The sequence below is a fragment of the Danio rerio genome, chromosome 11 (assembly GCF_049306965.1).
Source record: "Danio rerio strain Tuebingen ecotype United States chromosome 11, GRCz12tu, whole genome shotgun sequence".
Taxonomy (NCBI): Eukaryota; Metazoa; Chordata; class Actinopteri; order Cypriniformes; family Danionidae; genus Danio; species Danio rerio.
The window spans coordinates 36,831,104-36,859,058 of NC_133186.1; the positions used below are offsets into that span (position 1 = coordinate 36,831,104).

The window sequence follows — 27,955 nt, forward strand, 5'->3', positions numbered from 1 at the left end:
TTACGTATTTCTTGGTTTTCTGAAAACGTATGTGGTTGAAAACACCCCTCTGCTGGACGTTGGAAGCATGCGGCGCACGTCTGGCTGGAAGAAGTTGAGCAGCAGAGAGAGCTTGAAAGGATGCAGGGAAGATGGCGATGAATGTAAAGAACAGAGATGCTTTTTATTCAGGTGCTGACTATTGCAATATCTACAGCTCTCAGCCTGTAAACTATGGAGATTGCAGCCATTATTTCCCTCGGATCACAGGTAAGACAAGACAATGTTTTTGAAATGCTTTTCAATGCAGTGCGTTATAAGGGATGCTCTGCATCATATTTGCCTTGCCCTGCAATTACTTAAAATACGTGCTTATGTTCAAATAATGGTAAAATTGGGGAGCATAAATGCTTTGATGTGAGTCTAGCAATAACCATAGACAAATTAAGAATGAATATCCATATCTGCATTGCCTATGAGGATAATAACACATCAAATGTTAATAGAACACTATGTACACGACTAACATATTTCAAATATCATTGGATTTCTCAAAATGCAGCTTTTTGTTCTCTTCCCATTATGTTAGGATGTTGCTTAAGCTCTACATGGATGTAGTATTTGCATACATGTCAAGCTCAAAAACATACATGCAGGCTTTTAAAATACATTATTTTCCAAAGAGAGTACTCTAATCATTTATTCATTCCCTTTTGTACTGTAGAAACATTTGCAGAATGATGCATGAGGCAGGTTGAGTGAGGCATATGATGGTAGGTTCTGCCCATGTTCATATAAGCCTTGGTCAAATATGAAACAAACAGCCATGCTGATATGAAGGGAAATGCTATATCAGTCATGATTTTAACGTAACACTACCTGCTGTCTTTACAAAACACAATCAAACACAAGGTTAAGGTGGATTTGTTGAAGGAAGACTCCTAGGCAAGTTTATTCATCTAATTGACTAGGATATAAAAATGCTCAGTTTATATTTATTGCACTCCAGAGCGCTCTGTTCTTGGTTGAAGTGTTAAAGTGGCTCTGATATACAGTGGGACACCATACAGCTCGGAGAAAAGCCATTGAAATCCATAAGCCAAAACAGAAGGATGAATTGCGTGAGGATACAACAAACACAAATCATCCCTTAAGCACACAGAGCAATCATGCACGTAATGCATTTATTCTGCTCTCAATAATTGATGCTGTCACAGAACAAATGTGCAATGCACGAACAACTTAGAAGTGTTTTGCGGCAGTCAGTGGTGTAAAACAACCTGCAGCATCAAGTGATAGGACTGCTTTACCTTCTCATGTGCCCTGCATACCTTGCATTATAGATGCCCAATGGGAACAATCCTCCCCATATCTAAAAATATTTGATCCCAGTACTGATGAAAGAGCAGATGTTTGTTGCCATGCTCAGACTAAACTTTGCAGAGTAAATTTAATCTAAATGAAAGAGAGCAGGTATATGTGTCCCTGACCTTGAGTCGGGACTGTGGGTTCTACTTAGACCTATTTCTGGGCTTGTATTCTCTGATGACCAAGAGATATCAAGTTTGTTTTCAGGTCAAAAGGAGAAGAATGTGAAATGGTTGGGTACTGTTATTTTTTGTAACCCTGCAAATGATTATGAAGTTACATTCAAGTAAATTGTCTTATCATTTGGCTGTTTCAAATCTGTATGAAAGTCAAAGTGAACCTGATTGGTGACAAAAATACTTATTAAAAAAAAAAGATCTTTTTTAATTCCACAGAAGAAAGGGAGTCATACAGGTTTGGAAAGACATGAGATTTTAGCAAGATTTGCATATTTTGGGTGAAATATTCTAGTGATGGGGAAGTCTACCAGAGTTGAATGGCGACTACAAAAAATGGGTTATGGGTTTTGCATTTATGCACTCTCGGGGGAAAAAAGGCACAAGGTAGTACAAATAATGTTCCCTAAGGAACAGTTTTGTCCCTTTGTAAAAGTTGTACCTTATATGGTACAGAAAAGACTTCTTATGATACTGTTCTGTACCTTTTATGCTACAATTGAAATGAAGGTACACAATTGTTCACATAAAAAAGGTACGTAAGTGTTGGACAACTCCTTTATTACAATATCTATGAAAATAAATATTACTGGAAAGGCAAAGTGACTTTATGAATAACTTCCATATTAAAACAAGAATCATCATTTAAAAGCATGTTTTAAGAAACTTATAAACATTCATTATCAAGTTCTATAATACAAAACAACTGGTAGAACATAAAACTATAGGTATTGTAAACTGAACATTTAAGGCATTTTTAAAAAACATTTGGTTAGAATTTTCTGATACATTTTCATTATTGATATCCGCACCTTTTGGCGTTTGCTTTCCACTAGGCACATGAGCTGGCAAAAGTCCTGCACATATAAAGTGTTCATGCAGACATTTTAGTGTTGTAAAAATCAACAGACATTGCGCATATCTCATCAATACTTTTGCACAGCTCTATTTCTATTTTAAAATAAGGTAAATTAAATGAACTTTTAGGTGATTACACAGGTATTATGTGAAAACTGAAGAAAAAAAGGTTTTATATTGTACATTGGAGATTGTATTTCTGTAACATTTTTTGTGAAAAGTGTTGTGAATTGCTTAGCAAAAAACAGATCTTTTGATTTATGTTAAAGTATTTTTTATTGTTTGTTGTAAATGGAAAAGTTGCATTTACACAAAAATAAACTCTTTATAAAAACATTGTTTAATATGTATTTGATATTTGATATTTACAGAAAATAAATTGACCTATTTTGTATGTAGCAAAATGCCTTTAAATTGTTCTTGAAGGAACACATTTGACATTGTTAAGGTACAAATGTCTTGTCACTGTAGTGGTGCCTTCATGGATCAGATTTGTACTTTTAATGAAGGTACAATGTTGTACAAAGGTACATTTTGGTTTCCCATGGTACAAATCAAGTCCTTAAAGATACAAACTGCAATGATACAAATTCGTTTCTTTGTCTTAAGGTACAATTCTGTCCCATAAAAAGGTAATGCTTTATTAAAAATATAAATTCAAAAGCTAGATTTGTGAGGGGTGTACTTATATAAGCTGAGCACTGTATGTATACTGTATATATCATATCCTCTTTACGTCAAATTACAAAAAAAAATAATAATTACTGCTTATTTAAGGTGTTTGTAATGCAGTGTCTATGGGGCTGACAGTAAATTTGACTTTAATCTCTCCTTTGTCTGCAACTTCTGCTGCTGAGAAACCCAGAAATGTGAAAAGGGTCTATTACGATCTGATAAAGTTGGCATGCAACACAAACTAAATTGATTTTCTACCTCTAGTGTGACAGGTGAAACTTGTACTTCTCTGTTTCTTAAACAAGAAAAATATAAGACAACTGGCAGTATATGCTGGCAGTCCTAAAAAGATGAAAATGTATTATGATAAATTGTTGAGATGATTTTAATGTACCACTTAGGGGGAAGGTTTATAGGGCACATCTTTGGAAAAAATGCAAATTTTTTTTGTTTTAGTTTTCATTCATTTATTTATTTTATTTCAGCTTAGTTCCTTTTTTTATTCAGGGGTCCCCACAGCGGAATGAACCACTAACTTATCCAGCATATGTTTAACGCAGCGGACGCCCTTCCAGCTGCAACCCATCACTGGGAAACACCCATACACACTCATTCACACACATACACTATGGCCAATTTAGCTTACCCAATTTACCTGTATCGCATGTCTTTGGACTTGTGGGGAAACCAGAGGACCTGGAGGAAACCCACGCCAACACAGGGAGAACATGCAAACTGCACAAAGAAATGCCAACTGACCGAGCCAAAACTCAAACCCATGACTTTCTTGCTGTGTGGCGACAGCGCAACCCACTGTGCCACTGTGTAGTTTTAGCAAACCAATTTGTCAAAAAACAAGTTGAGATAACTGGGGCTGGGTATAGCCATTTGAGGGAGGTCTAAAACCTGTTTGTTTTTTATTTATTTTTGAATTAGGAAATTAAAAATTTAGTATTGTGGCACGGTGGCTGAATCGCTGCAAGAAGGTCACTGGTTCGAGTCTCAGCTGAGCCAGCATTTCTGATTGGTGTTTGCATGTTCTACCTGTGTTCGTGTGGGTTTCCTCAGGGTGCTCCAGTTTCCCCACAGTCCAAAGACATTCGCTATAGGTGAATTGAATAAATTAAATTGCCTATAGTGTGTGTAAATGAGTGTGTATGGGTGTTTCCCAGTACTGGGTTGCGGCTGGAAGTGATGAATGAATGAATGAATGAATATTCAGTATTAACTTTTTTCATAATTTTTTTAATAAGCAGGAACATCATAAAACCATAGATAAGGTGCTCTGGCTTCGAAGTTCTTCTGCAAGAAGCATGCAGTTCTTTTTTATTCTAAATCATTAATCATTTATTCAATCATTTTCCTTCAGCTCAGTCCCTTATTTATCAGAGGTCACCACAGCGGAATGAACCGCATACTATTCCGCTTATGTTTTTCATGCAGTGGATGCCATCATGTAACTGATAGAGCAGCCAACATGCGTCGGCGATGAGTCCATATGTAATGCCGTTGCGCTCACGAGCATCAAGGTTGTGTCAAACGTGCGCAGGAAGCCGCAACTTTCACTTTGACCCCGTCGATAATAATTGATTGATAAATAATTATTTACTAACGAGTCATCATTTCTTAGTCTTCGGCCACCCTTTTTTTTATTTTTGCCTTTTCAAGTTTTCATTCATTTTCCTTTGACTTATTCCTTTATTTATCAGGGGTCGCCACAGCAGAATGAACTGCCAACTTATCCAGCATATGTTTTACACAGCAGATGCCCTTCAAGCTGCAACCCAATACTGGGAAACACCCATACACTCTCGTATTTATACATACACTACAGCCAATTGCATTTACCCAATTCACCTATAGCGCATGTATTTGGACTGTGAGGAAAACCGGAGCACCTGGAGGAAACTCATGCCAACATGGAGAGAACATGCAAACTCCACACAGAAATGCCAACTGACCCAGCCGGGGCTTGACCCAGCCGGGGCTCGAACCAGCGATCTTCTTGCTGTGAGCCGATCGTGCTACCCACTGCGCCATCCCGACACCTACATTTAAAAGAAAAGTATAAATGGTTCCATTTAAGGTTACAAACATAGCGGCATTTATAAATTCCAAATTCCAGGAAGTGGTGTTTTAACGATGACAGCTTTCAGGCAAACGGAAACACGACCATTTGGCGCATTCTAATGTCTATTTTGGTCATCTGAATCATTGTTGTCATGATCCCGTCGGAACTAATACACTGGAAATATCACACAGCCACAAAACAGCTGACCATCCAACCCCCACTCGCCCGGCCTCAGATGTGCCGAAGCGCCAAACATGCGCCGAGTTCAGGAGGCAGCAGTCAGCCCTAATCACATCTACAGCAGGCCATACTGCACAAATTCATTCCCGCTACAGGAAAAGCGATGCACAAGACATGGCACTTACATTTATCCGTGCTATTATTAGAAGGGCTCATTTGTCGCACTAAATATGTATATGGCCTTTACATCTCTGTTGTGTATAGCCCAGAGGTCTTATGTTATGTTTCAGCAGATTTGTGACCTAAGGATAAATATATAAAACTACAGAGCTGTGAAATTAATGTGGACATCGTAGCTGTTATATATTTGGTTTAGAAAGCATGAAATAGTTGAGCATGACTGCAGACTTGACAAATCTGAGGACAGCATTAAGATTAATTTTGAAACACCAAGACAGACACAAGAGTCTCACAATTTTTTTTTGTAAAAAAAAAAGCACTATACCTGACTGTTACAACTCTGTCAGTCAATAAAAATCCATGCAATCAGGTAAAAAATGTTCCCCATGCAGATTTTACATGTAATCAAGTTGATCACAGTTTTCTTTGCCCTGAAAATGAAAACCGTGATTGGTTTGAAAGTGACTTCAGTTTGAGTGCTGCTTCATAAATGTCTGTGCTATCAACAGCAGATTACACTGCAATTTCAGTAGTGTTATGGCACTTCTTCAATCTGATTCTAAATTCTGTCATTTGGCTTTCCAGGTCCAGACCCGATTCTGAAGCCCCCTATTAGTTTGATGTGTCAGCAGCCACCTCAGCCCTTCCAGGCCATGACCCCGACTCAGAACCTCAGACCTCCACCAGTGATGATGCCTGACCCCTTGCCATTCCCACACTGCACTCCACCCATAAAGCCACCTCCTCATCTCCAGTTGCCACCCAACCCACCCTTGCCACCACCTCCTGTCATCAGCCCAAAGCCCCCCGAGGAAGATGCTCAGGCTGTGGCCGCTGACCAGGAAGCCACTCTGGAAGAGCTTTGCAAACCTTTGTACTGTAAGCTTTGCAATGTCACTCTCAACTCTGCCCAACAGGCTCAGGCACATTATCAGGTAATCTAAAACCCATGAGGGATGAAAATGAATCAGTAAATTCATTCACAATCTGACTTTAACAAATGCAGTTTTGCATTGCACAATTGTCTGATGATAGTAAGCCTTGATTGTTTAGCTGCATGCTCTCACAATCATGAGTTCATACTTTCAGTTTTGGTTTCTTTCAGCGAGTTGTTTTTCTTGAGGTCCTGGTCTTTGCTGCGATGAAGCACGCAATCTATCCTTTGTTTTGTCTACAGGGGAAAAACCACAGTAAGAAGCTGCGCAATTTTTATGCCGGTAGCCAACAGCCTCCTCCCATTACAATTCCAGAAGTAGTAGAGCCTGTTTCCCAGCAACCCTCAGCCACTACACCCACAGATTCTGCTAATGCGACTGCCAACCAGGTGCTTATGACTCTGAACTGCTGCATTTCTGTCTAAACAAGTATGTTTTTAAAGATGTCTGGGAATAGGGCTATATTATTATTTATTTAGTTTTTACTTATTAGCATTATTTACAATGGCTTTGATAGCTAAGTCTATTAGGAGTGCAGTGAAATGGAAATTCTGGCCCATACTGATACTGATTTATTCATGGGGAAAATTTAGAATGGCTTGATAAGGCTGCCGATATATTCTGCATCATCTCCATAGAAATTTGACTCAATAACTAATAAATATCTGATTAACTTTTTAAGTTTCTAAGCCAATAAAAAATATTTAAGCCAATAAATGCAAATTTGAAAAAACATTTTTTGTATTTTTAAAAACAAAAACTCTGAAGTTCTCTTTTATTATGGTGAAAAATTTGATGGGGGCCAATATGGCCACCGATATCTTGTACATCACTAATGTCTATGGAAATTCAGGCAGATAACTGGTTACCGATAACTCTTTATCTTTATATAACCAATAATTAAGCTGATAAATACAAAGCCTTATTACGAAAACAAAATGGAAATAAATTGTAATTCTCAAGTCCAATTTTTTATGATAAAAATGTCAATATGGCCTGATATGGCCACCAATTTATTTTGTATCACTAATGTCTATAGGAAAATGGGCTGATAACCGATAAATGTCTTATTACCAATAAGTCTCTATATTTGGAAGCTGATAACTGATATTTAAGCCAAAATATAAATCTTGAAATTAATTTTTCTGTACCTGATAACAAAAAATCAACGATGCAATTCTGAAGTCTTTTTCTTCACGGTGAAAAACTCTATATGGCCAATAAATTTATCACTATAGAAATTTGGGCCAATAACTGCATCTATCTATAGAAATTTGAGCTGATAACCAATAAATGTCTTATTACGATAACTCTTTATATTTGTAAGCTAATAATTGATATTTAAGCCGATCTGAACATGGATTTCTTCTGTGTCTGATTACAAAACCAACAAAAACAACAAAGCAATTCTGAAGTCCTTTTCTTCATGGTGAAAAACTCGATAAGGCGCGATATGGCCGCCGATATATTGTGCATAAATTTTAATTGGTAATTATCTGATTACAAAGGACTGTTCATATTTCAAAGCCAATAACCAATATTTAAACTCATCAATACAAATCTTAAAATATTTAATATATTTTCTTATATTTAATAAGTCCTAATTTTCCACAGTTCAAAAACTCAAACACTCCCAAAATTTGCTCTTCTCATCCCTTAAGCATAACTCTTCTAAAGTGAGTGTCCACTGTGAAATGTACCTATCAAAAGTAGTAGGTCATTTGGCAGAAATGCTTCATAATTTGTTAATTTCCGATAATTGTTTTTTTCTTCTTGGGGAAATAACAATAACAGTCAAAATAAGCATATATCGGTTAATACCGATATATCGATATGTACATGATGCTGAACAAAATGAATATGTATTAATATCTACATATCTATTTGCCTAGAAGAATAGCATATCATCAAACACTTAAAAAAAACAGATACATTGTTTTTTGAATCTTTAACATCCAATCTGACAATATCTTTTAAGTGCAGTTTGATCATGCGGTGTCACGCCGCAAGCATCCATTCACTAAGTCTGGCTTGATAGTAATCAGAGACGTCCCAGTCGACATGCACCTTTCATCACTCGGCTTTTTCTAAAAGCTCCACTGTCATTGTCCCGTTTGCAGCCACTCACTAAGGGCGCCAGCAGAGTAATACTGGCCACGGAAAACGACTACTGCAAGCTGTGCGATGCCTCCTTCAGCTCCCCCGCTGTGGCCCAGGCACACTATCAGGGCAAAAACCACGCCAAAAGACTGCGTCTGGCCGAGGCGCAGCAGAACGCCACGTCCTCGTGAGTCTGTCACACCCACACATGCTCCAAGATAAAACAGCCAGTAAACATGGAAAATCCTCCTATGTTTGTGGGTGGTGTCGTTTCTGCCGTTTTTATTGAGACATCAGATATGCAGTTTGTTCTGCACTTGGGAATATCGTCAGATGCAAAACAGACGGGTTATGACCCCTTGTCTTGGGTTTGTTTACATTCATTTAGAAGACACTGTTATCAAAAGGAACTCACAATTAAGGATAGTAGAAGCAAGTCAAATCAACAGAAAAGCAACAAGTTAGTTAAACTTTGTCTAAATAACAAGGGTTGTTTTTTAACAGAAAAAAATGAGAAACAAATAGATCAATTTAGAATAGAATAGAATAGAATAGAATAGAATAGAATAGAATAGAATAGAATAGAATAGAAGTGTTAGTTTTGGAGGAGCTGGAGGGCCTTTTATAAACGTAAATATGCTTTTGGGATTGTCAAATATACTCATCAGCCGCTTTATTAGGTACACCTTACCTAGTACCGGGTTTGACCATATTGACATGATAGCATCACGCAGTTGCTGCAGATTTGTCGGCTGCACATCCATGATGCAAATTTCCTGAATTTCACTACATCCCAAAGGTGCTCTATTGGATTGACATCTGGTGACTGTTGAGGCCATTTGAGTACAGTGAACTCATTGTCATATTCAATCAACCAGTCTGAGATTATTCATGCTTTATGACATGGCACTTTATCCTGCTGGAAGTATCCATCAGAAGATGGGTACACTGTGGTCATAAAGGGATGGACATGGTCAGCAACAATATTCAGGTAGGCTGTGGCATTGACACAATGCTCAATTGGTACTAATGAGCCCAAAGATTGCCAAGAAAATATCCCCCACACCATTACACCACCACCAGCAGCCTGAACTGTTGATACAAGGCAGGATGGATCCATGCTTCCATGTTGTTGACACCAAATTCTGACAATACCACCCTGTATGGTCTTCTGCTGCTGTAGCCTGTCCGCCTGAAGGATGGACCTGTTCATGCTCTTTTGCATACCTCGGGTATAACCAGTGGTTATTTAAGTTACTGTTGCCTTTCTATCAGCTCCAACCAGCTGGTATCAACAAGGCATTTGCACCCAAAGAACTGCTGCTCACTAGATATTGTCTCTTTTTCGGACCATTCTCTGTAAATCCTAGAGATGGTTGTGCATGAAAATCCCAGTAGATCAGCAGTTTCTGAAATACTCACACCAGTCCACATGGCACAAAACCAATGGCATGTTCAAAGTCACGTAAATCAACGTTCTTCATCATTCTGATGCTCGGTTTGAACTGCAGCAGATCGTCTTGACCATGTCTACATGCCTAAATGCATTGCGTTGCTACCATGTGATTGGCTTATTAGAAATTTGTGTTAACGAGCAGTTGGACAGGTGTACCTAATAAAGTGGCCGGTCAGTGAATCTAAATCTGATGGGGGTTTTGTAATCCTAAAATCTTGATGAAAAGAAAATCCATGTGTATGCTTTAAACACTTCAGACATTTGGTATGGAGGAAGAGGCTTTTCCTGTGAGATTGATCTTCGGGCTGTTTTTGCATTGATAAGTGAGGCTCTCATTGAAATGCTGCTTTGGCTGTTGTTGGGCGGTCCTGATAACAAACCCAGGAAGATACATCCTGTTTCACTCCAAACCTATGATTGTATCTGAGCAAACATGTCTGTGGCCAGTTAAGCTAGGTTTGAATCCTCAGACCCAACAAATAGGCTAAAAGTGAGGGAAAATGTATATGAAACAAAGAATATGTCATTGTTTTTTGTAATAAAGAGTGAAAATGAATTATATATTTTCAGTTTGGTTCCCTTGACTTTATGAATCATTCACATAATCTCTAAAATATAAAAATATCCAAAATTCTAATATTTATAACATGTTTGTACTTAAGACAATATTGTGATTCAGTGAGACATAATCATTCAAATGTTTGTAGAAATCATTTTTCTACATATGCAATTATTTTAATAAATCTTTTTTTATTTTACATTAAATTTATACTGTAACATTTGTATATTTCAAAGACTTTGTGTTCATTGACTGAAAACTGTAATGATGCCGAATAATATTTGTTTTAAAAACTGTTTTCTAGATTAGTTTATTTTAATACTGTGAAAAATTTGCAAAGTATTCAGCTTGTTGCTTGAAATAATAAAATAATATTATATGCATATTAAGGTGTGTAATAATCGAGAGGCTAAATAACTATATCTATTCATAAATAGAAGGTTTCATATAGTGTTTTTTTTTCTTCCAGAGACTTGTCTGACACTCAGAGACGGCCACGGAAAGAAGGGTACGAGTATCGATTAATGAAGAACCGCAGAGCTCAGTTCAACACTGCCATGCCAGGTACTGTCCACATACATTCGTCTCAACCAATAGTTTAGTAGACAGATTTTTGCCATCATGTGATCTTGCCCCACGGGTTCAGTTTTCTGCTCAGTGGTCCAAGCTGTGGTGCAAAACCTGCATTTGTGATCAGTGCTTTGGCAGCAGAGCGCTTGGCAGCTGCGCGTGTTAGTTTGCCAGCCTGTGCTAATGTAGCGCAATGCGCTAGTCTCGCTAAATGCAGGCCTCAAGCCAAGGCTTTGGTCTGTGTAAGTCGATCCTTCACCCCACGTCAGCCCAGGCTCACGAACGTCACCCACACGATGGCAGATCTCAATCACACACATGCCCCCATTGCCCTGGACTCCTGTCCTCAATTACACATGGAAACACATAGCGTTCACTAGCTGCACTATAGGCCAAAGTCAAGCACTTACACATTGTGCTTCATTAAATGTAAAATAGGTGTTTTATCACTAAAAGGTATGAAAATTGTATATGTTTTCCTCATATGTTGCTAAATGTGTACATTACTGCAAATTGTAAATGTGATAATTTAAAAATTTACAAAACATGTCAATCCATACTTAAAACATGGCTGCAGACTCAAATGCAATTTGAGCTGCATCCAATGCTTTTTAATGCTCTCACCTTACCTCACCCCTAATCCTACTCCTCACAATGATGTCACTAGCTCCATTGAGAGCATTGTGTTTGACACTGCATCCCTGAGCGATGCAATCTCAGCTTGCATCATAAAGGCTGCATCCAGATTCTATTGGGTAACCTTGTTGTTGTCTATATGCCAACTGTTTCAAACTTCAAGCTTCTGAAAAACTACTTAAACTTTCATGCTAGGCTTTCTCATGGTGTCACCATGAAGCTTGTCTATGAACTTTACTTTCCTAGTTACTATTTGCATCTTGCTTACCTCAATTCAATTAAAAATGTAAATTCAGGAATTGGGCTGTAATTTAAAAAGGATTCTCAGTGCACTTCTGAGTAGCACACTACCGAGTATGCATGTATGAAATATGGTAATTTTCCAACAGAATAAGTTGGATTTAAACGCTTTTTGTTTTTTCTTTATTCTGATATGGATGTGAATCTCCTATTTTCCAAAAATAATTTGCAGAATTTTAATGCGGTATCAATTAACTACTTATTATGAAATATTTCTGTTATTTTAAAGATTTTCATAATTATTACTTCAGTCATCAATGTCACATGATCCTTTAGAAATCATTGTAATATGCTGATCTCACGCCCAAGCAACATTTCTTATTTCTTATTAATAGTGCTTCTTAAAGACACAGTTCACACAAAAGAATTCCTATTTTCCTCATCATTTTCTCACACTCAAATGGTTGAACACAAAACATGCTATTCTGAAGAATGTTATGTTTTTTTATATATATATATATATATATATATATATATATATATATATATATATATATATATATATATATATATATATATAAACATAACATTCTTCAGAATAGCATGTTTTGTGTTCAACCATATATACATATATATATATATATATATATATATATATATATATATATATATATATATATATATATATATATATATATATATATATATACAGTTGAAGTCAGAATTATTAGCCCCCTTTTGATTTTTATTTTCTTTTTTAAATATTTCCCAAATGATGTTTAACAGAGCAATGACATTTTTACAGTATGTCTGATAATATTTTTTCTTCTGGAGAAAGTCTTATTTGTTTTATTTCGGCTAGAATAAAAGTAGTTATTAATTTTTTTTAAAAACATTTTTGGGACAAAATTATTAGCCCCTTTAAGCTAATTCTTTTTTGGATAGTCTACAGAACAAACCATCATCATACAATAATTTGACTAATTACCCTAACCTGCCTAGTGCACCTTATTACCCTAGTTAAGCCTTTAAATGTCACTTTAAGCTGTATAGAAGTGTCTTGAAAAATTTCAAGTAAAATATTATTTACTGTCATCATGTCATCATGCTCAACAGAAAAAGAAAAGAAAAACACGCAAACAGGTTTGTAACAAGTAGAGTGTGAGTAAATGATGACAGATTTTTCATTTTTGGGTGAACCATCCTTTTAAAGAGCCCCTATTATGCAATAAAAAAGGTCATATTTTAGTTTTGGGGTCTTCAACAACAGGCTGATATGCATGCAAGGTCAAAAAGCGCTTTCATTGTCTTATAATTTGTTTTTATTTATCCCAGCGACTCCCACATGATTCGTTCAGCGATTCATTTGTTCCCAAACCCCTCCTTAGCACAATGCTAATCTGCGCTGATTGGTCAGATGACCCAGTCTGTTGTGATTGGTCGACTGCATTCAACGCAATACAGAGAGAACTGCCCACCATGACTTATCAACATTGTTGAAGTAGTCAGAGTGCAGAGTGTTTGTGTGAGCCCAATGCAGGAGTGCATTAAATCAATGCAGTTTAACATCAGCATATTGCTCTATTCTAAACTATAAGTAAAAACAATGACACACATTCAGTATTAATACTAATAAACTATTTTGAAACTTGACCGCCGCACTTGTAGGAACAGCTGATGGTGGCCATAGCTATGACAAACAGCAGTGGATTTCCAGCACACAAATGCCTTTAAATCCGTAAAGAATCCGGCACGTGCTTTTGATATGACATGTGGTTATAAAGAGTTAAGCAGATAGTGTACAAGTCGCATGGAGCGATTGATTACAAGTAACAAAACACAATTAAATACATATTTTGCAAGCTAGAGAAAACAAGGAGGCAACGATTTTAATCGCACTTACTTACACTTGTGAAATGAAAGAAGAAAATAGTCCATGAACTGTGCACTGGTAACGTTCCTGTCAAGCTCTGACAAAGTCACATACAACAATAGTCTTTTCTGATCCTTCCTTTACCAAACGGCCGAACAATCCCTCGTTGCAGGGTAGATTATTGCATTGATCACCAGCGTGTTCGCTCATCTTCAGTCATGATCAGTCCCACACACACTCGCACTCTGCCAGCGTTTGAAGGGAAAGGCAGGTTAATGTTTTACTGGATCCGGCACTTCATATTTGATATTGTTTCGGGACGTCGTTGATAAATTTTAATCATTTAAATGAATCTTTTGTTAAAAATAAATCAATATTTTTAAACACGGTGCACTTTCAGATTTAACCCTCAGCTGGATATTTTCATTCACTTAGAGCTGTGTTACACACTGCATGGAAGGTCATTTACTTTTAAATACCCATAATAGGAGCTCTTTAAAAATATATTTGTAATATTATAAAACTACACACCATACTTTTCATCGATTTAATACATGTTTGCTGAATAAAACGCTTAGTACTTACTGACTCCTGAGAATGCTGGCGTTTGTACATCAACCTGCACATCAAATGTCAGTGTGACTATGCATTTCATAATCTTATACATCTGCTTATTCATGTAGCTGTTGATTTGATGTTTCATGAGCTGACATGTTTCTTGTGCTGTTTCAGGCCCTTACTACAACCCACGGCCGAGGCAGCGTATCCCACGAGACCTTGCCATGTGCGTCACACCCAGTGGCCAGTTCTACTGCTCCATGTGTAACTCGGGTGCCAGCGAGGAGGCCGAATTTCGCCTACACCTGGAGAGCAAACAGCACAAAAGCAGAGTGTCAGAGCAGCGCTACCGCAGTGAGATGGAGAACCTGGGATACACTTAAGAAGATTAGGGATTCTGAGGAACTAACCTTGCCATTTTGCAAGTAGCCACTTTTGTTTTAAAATGGAAGATGTTTTTGTTTCTTTATGTGATTAATGTGTTATTCCATAAGCAATTTATGAGCTAGTATTAGCAGCACACATTGCAAAGCAAAGTTTCCTTTGTGCCAGAATGAGAGGTAATTTGTGAAAGGTTTTTTTAATACGTTGAAGTCAAAATTATTTTCCTATGATTTTTTTTTCTTTTTCAAATATTTCCCAAATGGGGCATCACGGTGGCACAGTGGGTAGCATGATCACCATACAACAAGAAAGTTGCTGGTTCGAGCCTCGGCCGGATCAGTTGGCATTTCTGTAAGGAGTTTGCATGTTCTCCCCGTGTTCAGATGGGTTTCCTCCGGGTGTTACCCCCACAGTCCAAAGACATGCAGTTTAGGTGAATTGAATAAGCCAAATTGGCCATAGTGTATGTGTGTAAATGCAATGCATGTATGGGTGTTTCCCTGTGTTGGGTTGCAGCTGAAAGGGCATCCGCTGTGTAAAACATATGCTGGATAAGTTGGCGGCTCATTCCTGGTAAATAAATGAAATAAGCCGAAAAGAAAATGAATAAATGATATTTCACAAATTACGTTTAATGAAGCAAGGCATTTTCCACAGTATTTCCTATAATATTTTTTCTTCTAGAGAAAGTTTTATTTGTTTTATTTCAGCTAGAATAAAAGCAGTCTTTATTTTTTTTAAACCATTTTAAGTTCAATATTATTAGCCCCCTTAAGCAGTATTTGTTTTTGATTGTCTACTGAATGAACCACCATTATGCAATGACTTGCCTGACTTAGGGCCACACAAAATCTGCATGCGCAGAATTCAGCAGATTTTTAGCCCATCATTAATTCTGTTTATTTACTTAAGTAAATGTGTGTAAATCTATATTTATTCAGTTTTTACATTTATTTCAGTAATAATATTGACTAATATGAAAATGTTCATCTGATTTATGTACAATGCAGTTTGTACAGAAATATTTTCTGTCTTTTAGTAGACATATTATAGGAGAGACTTGCTTTGTTTACCAAATAATGTGAATCTAATTGGATTTGCATTTTAAACATTAAATAAAAATTAAAAAGATATTATTTTATATTTCACATATTAAGGTTTTAGTTAGGATACTCCCAAAATAATTCTGCAGAAATCCACAGATTTTTACCAAAATTCTCAGCAGAAATAACAAAAAACGACCGCAGATTCCATCTGGCCCTACTGATTACCCTAACTTGCCTAGGTAATCTAATTAAGCCTTTACATTGCACTTCTGGCTGAATATTAGCATCTAATAATACTGACTTCAACTGTATATCTACACTACAAACAATAATTTTCTCAGTTAGATTTGTTTTCTTGTTTCTAGTCCAAAAATCTAAACATTCCTAAATCAAGAAGCATTTTCTAGACAACCAAAACATAATGTCTTGTTTTAAGAATAAATATGCCAATAGTTTTTTTTTTTAAACAAGCAAAATAATCTGCTAATGGGGTAAGCAAAATAATCTAATGTCAAAAGGAAAAACAAGATTATTCTGCTTACCCCATTATTTTGCTTGTTTTAAGGAAAAACTCACTTAATATTCATTCATTCATTTTCTTTTCAGCTTAGTCCCTTTATTAATCAGGGGTTGCCACAGCGAAATGGACCGCCAACTTATCCAGCACATTTTTACGCAGCGGATGCCCTTCCAGCCGCAACCCATCTCTAGGAAACATACATACACACTTATTTACAAACACTCATACACTACGGACAATTTAGCCTACCCAATTCACCTGTCCTGCATGTCTTTGGAAAACCGGAGCACCCGGAGGAAACCCACGCGTACGCAGGGAGAACATGCAAACTCCACACAGAAACTCCAACTGACCCAGCCGAGGCTCTAACCAGCAACCTTCTTGCTGTGAGGCGACAGCACTACCTACTGCGTCCCCACTCACTTAATATTGGCATATTATTTCTTAAAACAAGACATTATGTTTTGCTTGCACAAAATGCTTCTTGATATAAGAATGTTTAGATATCTGGACAAGAAAGAAGCCAAAAAAAAAAAAAATTGAAGTAAGAAAAGCATTTTTTTTATTGTGTAGGAAGTATTTGTGTTCATAATTAGTGTTAAAGTAGTAAATTCTTATCCTAGATTGCCTTATGAGCAGGGACATCAATATTAGTGTTGTTTACTGCACTGTTTTGGATTAACTACATTATAATATTTTTTTTTGTTTGTTTACAATGATTCAAATGAATCTTGAAGAGGTAGTAAGTATATACATTTTAGATTTTTTTTCCGAAACTATATTATGTGTGCAATTTATCCTTCAAAAAGGGACAAATCTAGCAGCAATCATTTTCCTAGACAAACAAAAGTGGCAATCCTACTCACCCTGAGCTGCAGATTCACTGTGTTTCTTCAGGAGCTCCAGAACGAACACCGCTGTTCCTCGAGTCAAAATAAGAGAGTAAATGTGGCGGCTCTCCAGCGTTCCTGCTGAATGTACTGTGAAAGCGATGACAATAGATCAACCCGTTTACTTCGTTTAGACATACTGGCAATTGTTCAATCTGATAAGCATCATTTTGGAGCAAATATCTGGTATTGTTAACTAGCATGCGTTTGTTTGGGAAATTCTTCTTTAGTTTCATTTTTGGATTATATAAAGGGAATCTCTCCATGGATTAAAGGGAGAAATGGACAACATGGCTAATTTTAATAAGGCCTGTACCGCCTGTGTTCCCCTACCTCACAACTATCTGATTTAGAGAAGTTTTGAAGCTAATCTGAGACCTTGTTTTACCTGGTATAATCATATATTTTCAGTGATTGATCACAATTGATAATGCCAATGCTTTACCATTTTCACCTGCTAATACAGGGGTGTCCAAACTCAGCCCTGGAGGGCCCGTGTCCTGCATAGTTTAGCTCCAACTTCCTTCAACACACCTCCCTGGAGGAGCTTGATTAGCTGATTCAGGTGTGTTTAATTGGGGTTGGAACTAAAATATGTAGGACACCCGCCCTCCAGGACCGAGTTTGGACACCCCTGTGCTAATTACATTTAATTAAAGGGTTAGTTTATGCAAATATGTAAGCTTAATGAAAATGCTACTAAATATCAGTTGTCAACAGGGAAATAGAAAAAATAATCATTGAATCCGTTATGTTTAGATCAGTACGAATCACAAACTACTGTGCTTAAAATGTACTGAGAAATATATGATCTTTAAATGAATAGTGCACCTAAAAAGGAAACATTGCTGAAATATATTCTCCTTCAGGCAATTCTAGACTTATATTCCCCAAATGTGTCCAAAGCAGCTCATTTCTGACTTGTAAAAACTAAATGCTTGGTAAATATTCAGTTTTTTGGGGTTAAACTTTCCTTTGGGCGTATTTATTGCAAAAAGCAGGAGCTTTAAAAAATTTAAGATGTTTTTTTTTGGTTCATGGATGCATGATTTTGCACATAAACATCCCTTTCCTCCTATTTTATCACTTAAAATGCTATAAATATTTTATCAAAGATATGTACTATATTATAAACTGAAATGATGACCCATTTTTACCCTCACTGTTTTTGTTTGCTCTCAATCCTTTCTTAAATAAGCTATTTCTGTAATATCTCAGAGTTGCTGTCTCTAAATGTTTGCGATTGTAGTTCTTCTCTGATTTAGTATTAGTTCCGCATGAGATTATTGCTGCTTGTGTGTATTAAAATGACAACTGCTCTGCAAGAAAAGGACCAGAACTGAATCGCACTTGGTAAGAAATGAAAAAGACAATGTTGTGCTACATGCTATAAATGATTACGCAGACGTCAACGTTCATTTAAATCAAATGTTTACAGTGGGAATCATCACGGAGGACTTTTGGGACAGTTTGTGGGACTAATAGACATCTTAAATGTGCCTCGGAGTATAAAGCCTACTCAACTGTGATGCTCAACATTTCACGTTGTTCTGCTTTACATATGTTTCCAGTAGGAGTTTTGCATATTCAAATACTGACCATTTAAGTCAAGCTTTTTTATGTAAATGGCTAGGTGGTGAGCTGTTTCATATATATATAAACACTACCCGACAAAAGCATTGTCGTCGATCCCAGTTGTAAGAGCAACAAATAATAACTTGACTTCTAGTTGATCATTTAGAAAAGTGGCAGAAGATAGATTTTTGGTGAACTGCATCCCAATCATGACAAATATGGCAGAAGAGCTATTAGAACCCGCATGGACCCAAGATCACAGAAATCAGTCAAGTTTGGTGAAGAAAAAAATTATGGTTTGGGGTTACATTCAGTATGGGGGCGTGCGAGAGATCTGCAGAGTGGATGGCAACATCAACAGCCTGAGGTATCAAGACATTTGTGCTGCCTATTACATTACAAACCACAGGAGAGGGCAAATTCTTCAGCAGTACAGCACTCCTCATACTTCAGCCTCCACATCAAAGTTCCAGAAAGCAAAGAAGGTCAAGTTGCTCCAGAATTGGCCAGCCCAGTCACCAGACATGAACATTATTAAGCATGTCTTGAGTAACATGAAGGAGGAGGGATTGAAGATGAATCCAAAGAATAAACTCTGGGAGTCCTGCAAGAGCGCTTTCTTTGCCATTCCAGATGATTTTATTAATAAGTTATTAGAGTCATTGCAGAGATGTATGGATGCAGTCCTCCAAGCTCATGGGAGTCATACACAATATTAATTCTTTTTCCACAGCTTTATATTCTATACTGGACATTATTTCTGTTAAGTGACAAGACTTTTGTTTAAGCAAAGTCAGACCTTACTGTCCTAATTAAATAATTAAAAATCAAGGCATGATCATATTTTATTTTGGTAAATTAAGCATAAGAGATGCCCTTGCATTTCATATAAGCCACTTCTGATATCAAATGATCAACTAGAAGTCAAGTTATTATTTGTTGTTCCCAAAACTTGGATGGGCAACAAGACTTTTGTCAGGAAGTGTATATATAAACTTTGCATTTTAAATGTTACGGCGAGACACTGCAGGTGATGAGAGTAAAAGAAAATCTATTACTCATCATATTTCCCATTGATTTGATTGTATTAAGATTTGCACACATTTTTTTGTATGTCACATTTTTTTAAATGTTTAAATATGCAAATGAGGCATTATTTAATAATGTTAAATTATTTAACAGTGTTAATTATTTAACACTGTAAAAAGTGATCAGCTGACATTACTTGAAAAAATGAGTAAATCCATTTCCTTAAAACTATTCATTAAAAGAACTTGCATAATTATAAAAAATAGGTCTTCTTAAAAGTCTCAAGTTACAACGGGTTTACACATTTTATTTTTTAAGTCGACTTGACACTTTTAAGGCAATGGGGTTACTCACTATTTTAACTAATTGTTTTTTACAGTGTAGTTGGGAAAATATTGCAAAAAAGCAGAAGAAAGTCTGGAAAAGTTTTACTATGAACAAATCCCCCAGTTAAAATCTGCAGAATAAAGATACGAATGAAACTGTGATGTTTAAGAGCTGCCTAAATGCAGATTTATGGCTCATTCCAGGAGAATAAAATCAGAAAACAGCTTTTACAAATATTTATTTTGTTATTAAAATCTACAGACACATATTGATAAAAGAGAATTTTTAAAGAAGCATAACAGGAGCGTATTTTGACTGTCTTCTTGAAATTAACACACTTTATGAAAAGCCAAAAAGCATCAAATCTCAAAATGAAAAAGAGATATTTTTGCCTGCAGTGTGTCGCCTCGCTAACGCAGAAAGCACGCGCCACTGATCATTAATGTGATGGTGCAATTATTTTGTGGTTTCCAACAGAAATTGTTTATAATGAGGGAATGAGATCACAACATGTTGCAGGCCGGACTAGAACCTGCATTAACCATATAAAAGCACTACAAAACCTGGTGTTTTCTTCTGGTAGTCCCAGTACTTTCTGCCAGAGAATCACCAGAGGCAAGCCATATCCTGTTTTGTGTTTTGTGTCAGGAAGTTGTGACCCATTCTGGAAACAGACCTTCCCAAAGGACGCCAGCAGGGACACTACATTCATTCCCAATGGAGAATATCCTCCATCTACTTTTTCCCATCCATAAATACCTCTTTTTTGTTTTTTTTATGGAGTCATATTTCACAAATGTTTTCTAAAGGTTTTGCAGAGGCATTTTATTTTGAGTTGCATCGAAATAAAATCTAGCTGTGCCTTTTGAAGACATGTTCTTATATAATGGTTGCCTTTTCATGTCCATTAAAAGGTCTGAGTGCAATAGTGATGATATTTATCTGACCTTTTCTGTTTTTTTTTCCCCTTCGAGATGTGTTAAACAGTGGTTTAATGTCTTGAATGTACAGTACAGATGAAAGAACATTTTAACTTTATTGTAAAGAGGCGTGGGACTCTTTTTTATTTTAAATCGCAATATGATGTATTAATAAAATATTTCATTAAAAACTAATTATATCAGTGCTTTTGCAGCATGTTTTGTGTGAGTAAAGTGCCTTATTCAAGAAGAAAAAAATATTGCATTTTATTTTGGTTTTGGTTTCATCTCACGGCTGTTCGAACACAAAAGTGGCTTTTAATTCACAGAAACTGCCAGGACTGTATGTTTATTGACATTGAATATTTAGCATCAAAGGTGCCATATACTGCATTGGTATACTAAGTTAATTGTTCTCCTATATCTACATCATAGGTGTATGGTTTAGGTCAGTGCGCAGTCTGACCACCAGGGGTGCGCGAGAGAATGTTTGTAACGACAAAAGATTTATCTTTTATTATTTTTTTTATTATTATAGCTAAGTGATAGTATATTCATAATTTTTTTTTTTTTGCTTACTATATTCATCAAAATAGACACCTGGTTATAAACTGGCCCTTTAAAGAAGTCAAGTGACAGTAGGGATGAACCATCTACATCGGCCTCTTCTATGAAGATGTGCAGCGGCCTTGAATATAGGTATGGACTTGGAGGATAACGAACGAGGTGAAGTGGCGTAGGTGGGAACAGAGAAATCCAGCAGAGATGTATTGATGAAAAGAATTAGGCCTACGCTAGAGAGTGAGAAAATGTCAAATAAGAAACGCAAATATAGCCACAGTTACATCGGTTTCGGGTTTACATGGATTGGAGATGCAGAAAATCCGAATCTGTAATGTTTAGTCTGTGGTGAGGTTTTAGCTAATAGCAGTCTTAAGCCCTCATGGTTCGGCACTTACAAACAAGACAGTCACTTACAAGGCATGCCTGCAAGTTTGTTTCAAGGAAAACTTGAACTGCAGAAGAAAAAAGGGGTACACTGCAGAATCCACCAGGAAGCTCTAGCGATGAAAAACATGCCAGACAAACTTTTATCTGTACCTAATGGCGATGTGAAAACTGTCAACTTCATAACAGCTTGTTAATTAAATTCATGCGCTTTATTATTTTTATTTTAATCACGTACACAGAAAATATGTGTATTTAGTTATTGTAGTTAAAAATGTAGAGTTTAATCGGGGTAAGGGGTGCTTGACAGGTGTCAAATATTACAAAGGGGTGCACACAGCAAAAAGTTTGGAAATAACTGCTTTAGGTAAGTTCAAAAAATCATTTTATATGCTCATTTATTACTCACGAAAATACACCTAGAATAAGAAGGTCCATATTGACCATATTTGGATCGGTCGTGAAAATTAATAAGCTCCGCTGTGACGCTTGCAGCCTGCTCTCTCTCTTTCTTACGCACAAACACAAACAAGTTGTGTTGTGGATAAAATTTAGACAGAATAATACCTAAACTGGACAAAAGAGACCAACAGAGATGTGTTGTAAATTGAAGCTATAATGTCAAAGAAAACACAGCCAGGATTTAACATCAACCTCTGCATGACCAAATGACTACTAATAAAGTTTACTGCTGATTTTTTCTTACCAGAAATATGACAGTAAAGGCTGAGTGATTGACACAAGTCTTAAACATGCACTCAGGCACTTAAACTCAGCAGTCTTGTGTTTGTTGAAACATGCTCAGCTAATTTCAGGATGAATTTACAAAAGATACAATTTAACATACCTTATATGCCTCTTCAGGGTGAAGCTGGATAAATTTAATATCTATTTTTCCTATATTTTGCATCCTAGATTAGGGGTGTCCAAAATCGGTCCTGGAGGGCCGGTGTCCTGCTGATCTTTTACACTCAAAAATTTACATGTGAACGAGGAAATAATGGTGTTTAAGGCATGTACTGAACTCATATCATTTGACTATGCCCATTTTCTTAATAAGGCTCCTTTAGAGCAACAAACATGTCACTAATGTTTCCATATCAATTACAGTCGGTCTTCTTTACTACTTATATTTACATAAAGAACTGACATTTGCATATATTTATATATATCTTTTTAAGCATAGACTGATTATAATCTTTAATATAGTGATGGGTGCCATTCAGCAAAACAACCAAACACACTACTATTATTTTCATTGCATCAACTAAGTAGATTTCTGCAGATTTATGAGCAAATCATAAATCATCCCTTCATTTATCAGGGGTCGCCACAGCGGAATGAACCGCCAACTTATCCAGCATATGTTTTACACAGCGGATGCCCTTCCAGTTAACCACTAACCATGTTGCCCCAGACTTAGAATAAATATTATTTTATTTAGAGTTTTGGTGTTAAGTTTTCAGCTCCTATACTCTCGAAATCCTCGCTCAATAATCAACTTTTTATTTTTAGCTTACACAATTCTGCACCACAAAGTGTGCATATTCTATCTGGTCCTAATCACAACCAACCATGGCTGTTTCAAACACCATCCAGTGCTGTTCAATGGTCAAACAAGCTGCTTCAGTCCATTGGTTTTGTTTTCAGAGAACTCCTGGCTTCCCCTCAGCAAGAATGACATTCTTCAGCTCTGTATTTTACTCACCGCACCCAATAAGTGTGTGTGGGACTGCAGCGTGACATGAGTGGGCTTCATTGTACAGGGCCGAGTCAACTGACAAACTTGTGTGCTGTTTTTCTGGTCTGCATGAGGCCCTGAGGGAGATGGGACAGCTGGAACTGTAAGGACTCCAGAAACATCAGCTGAAAAGAACAGATGTGTATGTGTGTGTGTGTGTGTTTAATGAACGTTTTCTTACACATGTGACATTTCATTACGTTAAAGCTAATGTGTGCAATTTTTAATGTTTAAAAATATTTTTTTTAGGGGTTATGTACATCTAGGTGTTTTTTTTAAGACTAAAGCAGCCTTTAGTCTTATACTGTGCTTTGTGCTGTAAAAAACAACCGCCTAGATGTACATTATCCTGCTTATTACACGGCTTAAATGCCATAAAACTTTATAATTAAATATAAAACATTGATCTGAGCTGTTGCTGAGACTTATTTCAGCATGTTGATATACTCCCAGCAACACGGTGGCTCAGTCTTAAGCACTGTGGCCACACAGCAAGAAGGTTGCTGGGTCGAGAATCAGCTGACATTTCTGTGTGGAGTTTGCATGTTCTCCCCATCTTGGTGTGGGTTTCCTCCGGGTGCTCCAGTTTTCCCCACAATCCACAGACATGCGCTATAGGTGAATTGAATAAACTAAAATGGCTGTAGTGTATGTGTGTGAATGAGTGTGTATGGATGTTTCCCAGTTCTGGGTTGCAGCTGGAAAGGCATCCGCTGTGTAAAACATATGCTGGATAAGTTGGCGGTTCATACCGCTGTAGGGACCCCTGATTAATAAAGAGACTGAGCCAAAGGAAAATGAATGAATGAATAATGTACTCTCTGCTAAAGCGGAATATTAAGTAGGAGGCGGGGCTTTCTTTCATAGCTCATTCAATTTGCTCATAGCAAACTAATTAAGGGGCGTGATTGCGAATACTGCATTAAGTTTCTGACACAATGTTCTTAGCCACACCCCTCTTATTGTAAGTTTGCTATAAGGGAATGATGTGCAAAAGAGAAAGCCCCGCCCCCTACTCAAGATTCAGTTTCAGTTGAAAGTACATCAACATACAGAAATAAAAGTCTCAGCAACTGTTTACAGACTTTAAAAATAAAATAAATACTTATCAATGTTTATCAATACATTTATTTAAAAATTTAAATATTTAGACATTTACAAAGTTATTTTTATTTCATATATATTTAAACATATTTCATTTGTTTATTTTTGATTAAAAAATATAAATATATCAAGTAGCACAAGTGTTTACTGTTAACACTGATAATATAAACAAATATTTTATTTTATTTCATTAAACTGACATATTATTATGTTTTTTGACGTTTTTAGTTAAATTTTATTATTTTTAAATTAGTAAATAAAAATCTGGCGACACGGTGGCTCATTGGTTAACACTGTCATCTCACAGCATGAAGGTCGCTGGTTTGAGCCCTAGCTGGGTCAGTTAGTGTTTCTGTGTGTAGTTTGCATGTTCTCCCTGTGTTTGCGTGGGTTTCCTCCGGGTGTTCCTCTACAGTCCAAAGACGTGTGGTATAGGTGAATTGAATAAACTAAATTGGCCGTAGTGTATGTGTGTGAATGAGTGTGTATGGATGTTTCCCAATACTGGATTGCAGCATAAAGAGCATCCGCTGTGTAAAACATATGCTGGCTAAGTTGGCAGTTCGTTCCGCTGTGGCAATCCCTGATGAATAAAGGGACTAAGCCAAAGGAATGAAATAAAAAAAATCTAAATTTTAACTTTAAGAATATTTGACAAAGTTATGGTTTTAGTGTATTGTATAATGTAATAAATGTAAGCATGGGAATTTCAAAAAAGAAAAAGAATTACTGACCCTAGATGTTTGCATTCGTTGCTTTTAAGTTCAGATTAGATTGAGTCCTTCATCCTCCTGTCTGTTACCGGATTCATGATTTCTTAACCAATAGAATGCATTTCTGCAGGGAGAGGAAGTGAGCGTCTGCTGCCGAGAGCTAAAAACACAAACAATTGCAGAGATGGTTGTTCATTTCAGGAAGAAGAAACGCCCATCTGATTCCTCTGGAAACACAGTCCAACATCGAAACAATCATCCCAATACATGAAGAAGAAAAGTACATTAAATTTACTGAGTTGATTTTCATTATCATTACAACTAAAATACCAAGGCTCTGTTTTTAAGTTGTACATGTCAACAAATATAATTCATATCTATATAAGACAGAGGTTGTTCAACTTCCTTGGACCCCCAAAATGACCATCATCATATAATTTTAAAATACTTGTGATCATTTGAATATATGCTTGTTAATGTATTTATTTATAGTATTTATTTATTTATAGAATTTATTTAATTTTTAAATTATTTATTTTACTTAATTTATAAATGTATTTATTTAATGTATTCATTCATTTGTTTATTTGTTTAGTTAATCTATTTTAATTATTTATTTCTATTTTTAATCAATTTAATTAATACTTTCACCTGTTTATTTAATATTTATTTATTTAAACTATTTATTTAAAATATTATTTATTTAAATTAATTTATTAAAGTATTTATTTAATTTATTCATTTGTTTATTTATTTAATCTATTTTAATTATTTATTTCTATTTTTAATAAATAAATTTGATCAATTCATTCATCTGCTCAAGTATTATTTATTTATTTAGTAGTCTTAATTTTTTTTATAAACTGTTTATCTCAATACATTTCCACGAACCACTCTGGCTTATTAATTTTTTTTGTTTATTTTAATCTTATTTATTTTTACACAATTTTCTTTTCATGTTTATGTATTTTAATAAACGTATAAATAATTTCTATCTACTTACTTATTTAGAGCACATTTTTATTATTTATTTAAAATTTTATAAAATAATTACTTTGTATTTTTGCTGTTTTTATCTAAACATATCCACAAACTTACAACACAGTTTGTTTGTCTCTTATTTTTTCATTTATTCAAATAAATAATTAATAAAAAAAAAAGTAATCTAATTTTCTATTATTAATTATTATGCTGTTTTCTTTAAACTTCTTCAAAAACCCCCTTTAGCACTCATCGGTGGCTCTCATCCAAAAACTCAAGTCACACACACACCCCAAACAATCACACACCGCACGGCCAACAGTTTAATCTAAAATGACATCAGGTTGAATAAGAAAACATGCTGTCACACAAAAGCTGACAGGAATTTCAGAGTCATTGAGCAATGACAGGAATGTGGGGTATTTTCAATCAACACAAAAGCAAAAACATTAAGCACTTCATGACAAAAATGACCTTTATACTGTAAACCGTCAACCACATGACCGCAAACAGCATATTTCTCTAGGGTGTATAGCCACAGGGGGTCCATCAATAAAGTGTTTGTTGGGCGCTTAATTTTCTGTGCAAATGTTTGTTTTTAGTTTTGAAAAACAATATATAGGCTAATCATTATATTTTTGCTTTGTTCAGCAAACTATTCATGGCATTCCTTTCAGATTTCAATTGTTGTCATTTATAGAACAAAATGACAATCGTACAAAAAACACCCACAGGTGTCATGTTTTAGACTTGTTTACATCCATTAAACAACTATTGTTTTAACTTCAGAATAGTTCACTAATATTTGACATATAATTCTGTTTTTCAATAACAAAAATCTAAAAACAATTGTTTTGTTCAGTTTATTTTAATGGGAAGAAAGGTTATTAGACGTATACAAATATTAATATTTTACTCAAAGCATATAGATATTAAATTAAGTAAATCCAAAGAAATTGCGAACTAAGTGGTCACTCCATTATAAACAGGCTAACGTTACATATAAAAAAAAAGCCCCAGTAACAGGTCATAAAGCAATAGCGCCACCCTGTGACCTTACATTGTCAACACTTAATCATTTTACAGAAATAAATTTATGTAAGCTGTAAGCAATGTGGGATTTTTAACAGTATAATTAAAGGAAAAGCAGGTATTATAACTTTGCAAATTTGACATTTCTAAAAAAATATATATAAATATGACAACATGGAAACAATTTCACAGATGCGAGACCTAGCATGCTAGCTACTGTGTGTTATTTAGCTTTCATACAACTTGAATGAAGGTAATTTATATCGAATAACTTACGTGGAAAACAAACAAACGGGTACCACGTGCTTCTTGCTCGCGAAATAAACTGAAG

General features: G+C 35.8%; 1 protein-coding gene and 1 long non-coding RNA gene across 2 annotated transcripts; one reads left to right on the forward strand and one right to left on the reverse strand.

Annotated features, from left to right (window-relative positions):
• The first annotated feature begins 97 nt into the window (after window positions 1–97).
• On the forward strand, window positions 98–16,499 carry zmat3 (zinc finger, matrin-type 3). Its single transcript, XM_005155855.6, has 6 exons — window positions 98–249; window positions 6,073–6,422; window positions 6,665–6,811; window positions 8,543–8,709; window positions 11,007–11,101; window positions 14,589–16,499. The coding sequence occupies exons 1-6, from the start codon at window positions 132–134 to the stop codon at window positions 14,795–14,797; spliced, it is 1,086 nt and encodes a 361-aa protein (XP_005155912.1). The 5' UTR covers window positions 98–131; the 3' UTR covers window positions 14,798–16,499.
• On the reverse strand, window positions 13,312–27,924 carry LOC141376645 (uncharacterized). Its single transcript, XR_012387271.1, has 7 exons — window positions 27,901–27,924; window positions 25,633–25,771; window positions 23,762–23,871; window positions 17,231–17,344; window positions 14,568–14,719; window positions 14,442–14,475; window positions 13,312–14,101 (listed from the first exon to the last, which is right to left on the reverse strand). It is a non-coding gene; the product is annotated as an uncharacterized lncRNA (long non-coding RNA).
• Window positions 27,925–27,955: the final 31 nt, after the last annotated feature.

Coding starts and splice junctions, on each gene's coding strand:
- zmat3 (XM_005155855.6), top strand. CDS start 132: ATGGCGATGAATGTAAAGAACAGAGATGCTTTTTATTCAGGTGCTGAC. Junction 6,423..6,664: donor AGGCTCAGGCACATTATCAG/GTAATCTAAAAC, acceptor TTTTGTCTACAG/GGGAAAAACCACAGTAAGAA. Junction 6,812..8,542: donor CTAATGCGACTGCCAACCAG/GTGCTTATGACT, acceptor TCCCGTTTGCAG/CCACTCACTAAGGGCGCCAG.